Here is a 7,553-nt window from a genome sequence, read left to right on the forward strand (position 1 = left end):
ATAATGTAAAAAACATATATTTCGTGTAAAATTGATCTTTTAAAGTTAACAATAATCTTTAAAACTTTCAATTTTATCTTCAATAATGACAAGTTACATGTTTAAATGATAAGCAAAACTAATATAGGTACAATGAAAAAAAAGTTTAACTAAAAAGTAAAATGAAAAGAAATGGCAGTGCATGTGTCACGGATCCCACATTAGTAAGAGATGTGGTGGATTTTAGGTATATAAACATGGGCCTTTCATCACCTATCAAGCATGTCTCTTGATTTGAAAACATGGGCTTGTGATAAGTGGTATCGGAGCAAACTTGGATCTTTATTGATATGGGGCCCCCATAAGAGATCAAAGGGTGGTAAACTTAGACTAGTGTAAGAGAGGTAGACTTGAACTAGTGTAAAAGTCTCTCTCCTCTATGGGTAGGGTATCCCACATTAGTAAGAGATAGGGTAGGTTTTGCATATATAAAAATGGACCTTGTATCACTTATCAAGAATGTCTTTTGGGTTAAAAATATGGGCCTATGGCACATGCATGCCTTGAGTTAATTGAGTTTCTACACATGCATGCCCGAGTTGAATGAGTTTCTAAATATACCTTTGACATTACAAAAGTCTAAAGGTCAATCGTGCAACATAAAGGAATGTTCCACCTTCTTGTTCACGTTCATTGAAAATGACAACATGAAAGGAGTTGTTTGTAAAGTATTATGGAATAAATTTGACCTTGTTAGATGATATATTTGCTCTAAATAAATACTCCAACAATACTAAATACTTAACTCAAAAATAACTATCATACTCAAAAAATTGAATTCAAATGATAATTAATTATCAAAATGAAATAGCACTCATCTTTCTTAATTTAGAAAAAAATAATAATAAGTGGCACTACTATTGATTATATTTGTTTTTAGAAAGCAAAAATAATTTCATTACTAGACTGAGTTCTACAACCACAAAAATATTTACATTGCGCATAAAACAAAAATATTTCATCACTTATCAGAAATGTCTTTTGGGTTAGAAATGTGGGCCCGTGACACATGCATGCTCCAAGTTGATTGAGGTTCTACACATGCATGCCCTAGGTTGAATGAGTTTCTAAATAGGGGTGGAGCTAACCAATTTTTGTTGGGGAGGCCAAAGACAATAAACAATAAGAGCTAAAAATTTTTAAAACTAATATGTCGAACTTATAATAGTTATTTAAGAAAGTTGTGCTCGACTATGTTTCTTATATTCAAATTCATCAATTATTGACTCTATATTGAAAAGGCTAGCAATGTCTTTCTCAATATAAACAGCTAAATTATTTGTAAGAAACTCATCATCCATTTTGTTCCGAAGTCTTGTTTTCATAATTTTCATTACTACAAAGGCTCTTTTTATAGTTGCTGTAGAAATTGGAAGAATCAAAATAAGGTGAATTAATCTATCAATCAAGTGGTAATTTTTTGACTTTCCTATGGCACAATTAAAAAAGTGTCTTAATATCTTTAAAACTTTGATAATGAGGTATATCAAGCTCGTAATGCCTCAATTGTAACCTCAAAATAGGTTTTCTTGTTCTGTGAAATCCTGAAAACAAAAACTTTCTACTAACTTGTAGATATCATCAATATTGAATGATTTGTAACTGTTATTAAGATCCAAAGTATCGCTTAAAGTTAAAAGTTCCACAACTTGCTCATTGAATCTCAAATTCAATTCTTGTAATTGGGAATCTATTGTCACTAAGAATACATCAACTCGATAATGATGGTCCACAATTATATCTGGTTAACGAGATTGACCTCTACCTAAGATATATCATGCACCCATATCAAGAATTTCTATCTCATGTTTTTGACAAAATTGTTTCACATTCTCAAGCAAATTAGACCGCCCATCATCTCTAAACTTCTGAAAAAGTGATTTTGTAGTAAAAACAAAATGAATTGCATTTAAAATATATAGAGAGTGTAATTGTAATGCTTGACAAAGAATATTAGTGATTCCCATGATCTCATACATCAAGTGTAATATGAAAATAAATTCAAATGATGCTAAGATTTTACTAGCAGTAGAATCATCACCTCTTTGTGAATAACTGGCCCTTTGTCAATAATACTTTCAATAACAGTGCAAGTTGCATCAAACATTCTCATTAATATACAAATAAAATGAAAGTGTGAGCTCCATTGAGTATCTCCAACTCTTTATAGAGTTCCAACTTGATTTGCTTCTCTATCTGTTGCAGGTTCATCACTAGCAATCATGTTTGCAATGTCAATTGCTTGAGTAGCTTGTAATTGGTCATGTCTTTTGAAAGAAGCACTAACAATATTTACAATAAAAGTTAACTATGTACCAAATTCATGAATATGAACTACTTCTCTAGATGCTGCAACCAATGCTAATTGTAGTCTATAAGCATAACAATGCACACAATATGTATATGGACAATCATTAAGTACCAAAACTTGTAAACCATTCCATTCACCACTCATGTTACTAGCACCATCATATCCTTGACCTTAAATACTTTCAACTTGAAGTTTTTAACAAGAAATAATAGACAGTAACTCTTTTTTGAAAGTCATTGCACTAGTATCACTAACATGCACAAGATCAAAGAAACGTTTTTGAACAAAACCATCACCATCAAAATAATAGCCATTTGCTTTTTTATACTCATCTTGAGCTTCATCAATAATAATACAAAACTTAGCTTTTCCCATTTTTCCTTTAATTGAATTTCTCACCATATTAACCAAAATATGCAAAATCTCCTTTTGAATATCATTGGATGTGTACTTAGCAACCCGTGGAGCATTTTCCAAGACAAGCTTATGAACTTTATCATTGTAAGATCCTAACAATTTCAGCATTTCAATGAAATTTTCTCTATTTTTTGAGGATAGACTTCCATCATGACCTCCAAAATGCACAAACTTGAAAAGTTAACCATCTAACACAATCTATAGAAGCTTTGAACCTAAGCTGATTATTCAAGATCTCTTTCGATGCTTGTCTTTTGATAATTCTATCAATATGTTCGGATTTTTTCGATAAATCCTCACAAGATTTTATAGCAACATTATGTGGGGAATTTGGATTTTTTCCAACATGATTCAAAAGTGGAGAATTTTCTCCATTATTTACTTTCTTCCAATTTTTTAAACCTTTTTCAATAAATGCATTTGAACTTGGACGATTTGATGTGTTCTTACCAAAAAGGTAGCATAGCGAACAAAATACTCCAAACAAAAAGGATATAATTCAAACCAAAAAGCTTGAAAACTACGAGAATGATCATCATATGATAAAGGATCTGTCTTAAGAATGGGTTGACATGGCCCACATTTGAGATAAGCACGACGAATTTCATCCCTTTGATTGATAGGAAATTCCCATATAATTTGTCATAATCCAAGATCAGGTTCTATATAAAAAGCATCAATTTTTTCAGAATTGAGCTTTGGACATTTTGATTCACACTGCTCTTGTTCATGAGTTGAAGTATTGAGACTTGGTGGCTCAAGTGTAGAAGAATCATTTGAATGATCTACCTCTTTTCTTTTAAAAATTTTGTCAATTGTTTTTAACTTACTCATATTTTAATCAAATATGAAAAAAAATAATGCAGTCAACATCTAATATTCTTATTTATTTATATTTAAACTTGAAATATTAAATATAAAACTATAATGCATAAAATATAAATAGTTAAATACGAAATACAGGATTTCACACAATAGTTAAATCTATAAATAGGTAAATAATATAAATAGAAAGAAGAAAGTAAAAGAATGAAATGTGTTTCAATGGTGGGTTACCAAAAAAGAGAAAAAAAATAAACAAACACAAAAGAGAAGAGAAAAAGAAAAAGAAAGAGAGAAAGAGGTGTGGAGAAATTTAAATTAGGGTAAAGTTAAGTAGGTTTGTGAAGTTGTTTTATTATTTTGTATTTATATTAATTATTAAATGAAAAATTTATTTTGAGGGGATCATTAAAAATATATAATAAATAAAAATTTTCCAGAATTTTGGGGGGACCATTAATAAAATATATATAAGAATTACATATTTTCAAAAATTTTGGGCGACCAATTAATGGCTTACCCTCCACTCCTGTTTCTAAATATACCTTTGACGTTACAAAAATCTAAAGGCCAGTTGTGCAACACAAAAGGGTGCTCCACGAGTGCTCCACCTTCTTTTTCCCATTCATTTAAAATGACAAAACGAAAACGAGCTGTTTTTTAAGTATTATGGAGTAAATTTGACCTTGTTAGATGATATATTTGCTCTAAATAAATACTCCAACAATACTAAATACTTAACTCAAAAATAAAGGTCATACTCAAAAAACTTGAATTCAAATGATAATCAATTATCAAAATGAAATAGCACTCATATTAATTTAGAAAAAAAATCGTAAGTGGCGCTACTATACCCTCAATAATGATTATATTTTTTTCTTTGGGAACCAGATATAATTTCATTACTAGACTGAGTTCTACAACAACAAAAATATTTACATTGCCCATAAAACAAAAATATTTCATCACTTATCAAGAATGTTTTTTGGGTTAGAAACGTGGAGTCATAACACATGCATGCCCCAAGTTGATTGAGTTTCTACACATGCATGCCCCCGGTTAAATGAGTTTCTAAATATACCTTTGATGTTACAAAAGTCTAAAGGCCAATTTTGCAACACAAGGGAGTGCTCCACCTTCTTTTTGACGTTCATTTAAAATGACAAAATGAAAAAGAGCTGTTTTCTAAATACTATGGAGTAAATTCTTTTCTTATCTTCTTCCACCTGCCACAACATTTGGTACTTCAGAAACTGCTTCAATCTTCCTCTCCGTCACCTCCGATACATTCCTTACTTGTTTGCAACGCTTCCTCTTCTTCTTATCACAAGAACCCCATTTACATTAGTTTTCTTGTTACAGTCTGAGAATTGAGAGTATAAATTAGGAAAGTAACATTATTTTCAAATCCAAGCAGGTGTTCTCCTGATTTCCAAATCCAAACGCCGTTGAAATGCACATGGCTGCAGCTAGCTCTGTTTGACCCTTGTATATGTGCTTGCTACCTCATGCCTGACACTTGCCCAAACTGGTCACACGCTCTTACAGTCTCACTTAACAAATTTGTCAACAATTTTTTTTTTTGTGTGTGAATGATGGAATCTGTGGGTGCAAACAAACGCAATATTGAGGCCAGAAGATTTATTGACCTATAAATATAACCTCGGAGTTTAACATTTACTACACACAATTAAGTTATCATCTCCTTGTTAAACATTCACTCGTTCAAATGGATGCCACATCCCCAGCTCCACAGGAGACTGCTAGTTCCGGAGGCTTAAGTCGTGGGTGCCAGTGGCTCAAGGCCTTGCGTAACAAGTTCAATGCCAGGGTAACGGAGATTGCTAGGAAGACAAAGCAAATAGGACAACAAGATCCAAGAAGGGTCTATCATTCCCTGAAAATGGGACTAGCTCTCACTTTGGTTTCAGTGTTCTATTACTTTCAGCCAGTCTATGATGGTTTTGGAGACAATGCAATGTGGGCTGTACTAACTGTTGTTGTTGTGTTTGAATTCTCTGTAGGTAGGATTACCGGCCGGCACAAGTTGTTTTAAGTACAGGATAATTTACTCTAGTAAAGGTTCTAGAAAGGAAAAAACAATGTTCAAACATTTCTGTTCACTTTTGCAGGAGCCACACTAGGAAAAGGTTTAAACAGGATGTTGGCGACTTTAACAGCAGGTGCCCTGGCCCTTGGAGCTCATCGCATAGCAACTCTTTCTGGGAGGACGGAAGAACCGATCTTAATTTCAACCTTTGTCTTCATAACGGGTATTATAAATATTACTTGCAAAAAGTAAAATCATAATTGTTTTCTGTCTATCCAAATCCAACTGACGAATATTATTAATTTCAACTTGGGATCTTGTGCAGGCTCAATTGTAACATTCATGAAATTCATTCCAAAATTGAAGGCAAGGTTCGACTACGGGATGACAATATTCATCTTGACATTCTGCTTAGTATCTGTTTCGGGTTACAGAGATGATCAAGTACTGGAAATGGCCCATGAAAGGGTAACGACAATTATTATTGGGAGCTGTATTTCCATCTTTGTTTGTGTTTGCATTTACCCGGTTTGGATTGGGGAGGATCTCCACAAATTGGTGGCTAACAACATGGAAAAGCTTGGAAATTATTTGGAAGGTACACGTGCGTCCAAAATTAATTAATATAAAATCCTTGTTTAAAATTAAACCCGATCCCCTATTTTGCCATGCAATTCCTGTTTATCTTGGAAATGTGAACATACTAATCTTGGAAAGGTTAACATATACAGGTTTTGGCGATGAATATTTTAAGGTATCGGAGGAGGAGACGCAGACCAATGATAGTGAACCATTTCTCCAAGCATATAAAAGTGTTCTGACTTCTAAAAGTAGTGAAGAAACAATGGTGGGTGATTTAATTAATTACTAGTAGCTACATAACTCTCTTCTAGAGATTTAGGATTAATCACTTGAATTTGAACAGGTAATTCAATTAGAATTTCATATTCTGCAGGCTAATTTAGCAAGATGGGAACCGGGTCATGGCCGATTTAGGTTCCATCATCCATGGAAAAATTACCTCAAAATCGGAAATCTAACTCGGGAATGCGCCTACAAAGTTCAAGCTCTTAACAGCTACCTCAACTCTGAGATCCAGGTTCAAACATGACTATATGACTCATTTAAAAAAAAAAAATTATGTTTCTTCAAAGCTTTAAAAACCAATAACTATAATAGACATAGATGTGAGTACAATGCGCTCAAATATATCATTCTCTTAACCAATGTATGAACTTATTATATATGTTGATATTTATGCAGACTCCAATAGAAATCCGAAGCAAAATTCAAGAGTCAAGTACAAAGATTAGCCTCGAATCTAGTAAAGCTTTAAAGGAATTAGCATCCACAATTAGAAAAATGACTCGAACAAGATCAGCTGATCCGCACATTGCAAACTCAAAGACAGCTGCTGAAGAGCTCAAAACCTTACTCAAAACAACCTTTTGGGAAGAAGAAGAACTACTACAGATACTACCAGCGGTTTCAGTTGCTTCCCTTCTGCTAGAGATTGTTGAATGCGCCGAGAAAATTGCAGAAGCTGTCTATGAATTAGCCAAAGAGGCATCCTTCAAGCGCACAGATGCTACATTCCACCGCGGAGTAGTCCAGCCTGCTCCTAATAATATTGATGCATCAAATCACACTATTACTATTGCTGAATAATTTAGAATATTTTCATAGAATTTAATTAGAAGAGAATTATGTAAACTGTGATAAAGTATCCCGGCGTTCCAATTACAAAGAGTTATCTACAACACTAGTATAAAGGTTTTTGTATCAATAATGAGGTTAATGACATTATTATTGACAATATTTGATTACCAACTGCAATTAAGAAAGTTCTCACAAGAATTTTATCAAACACAAAGTACGTAGAAAATAGAGCACTAACTGAATAGAAAAAATGAG

General features: G+C 32.9%; 1 protein-coding gene across 1 annotated transcript; it reads left to right on the forward strand.

Annotated features, from left to right (window-relative positions):
* Window positions 5,319-7,307, forward strand: LOC18590220 (aluminum-activated malate transporter 2). The gene is made up of 6 exons (XM_018126913.1): window positions 5,319-5,613; window positions 5,722-5,862; window positions 5,965-6,237; window positions 6,371-6,486; window positions 6,595-6,738; window positions 6,903-7,307. Exons 1-6 carry the CDS (start codon window positions 5,319-5,321, stop codon window positions 7,305-7,307), a joined length of 1,374 nt encoding a protein of 457 aa, XP_017982402.1.

The sequence above is a fragment of the Theobroma cacao genome, chromosome 9 (assembly GCF_000208745.1).
Source record: "Theobroma cacao cultivar B97-61/B2 chromosome 9, Criollo_cocoa_genome_V2, whole genome shotgun sequence".
Taxonomy (NCBI): domain Eukaryota; kingdom Viridiplantae; phylum Streptophyta; class Magnoliopsida; order Malvales; family Malvaceae; genus Theobroma; species Theobroma cacao.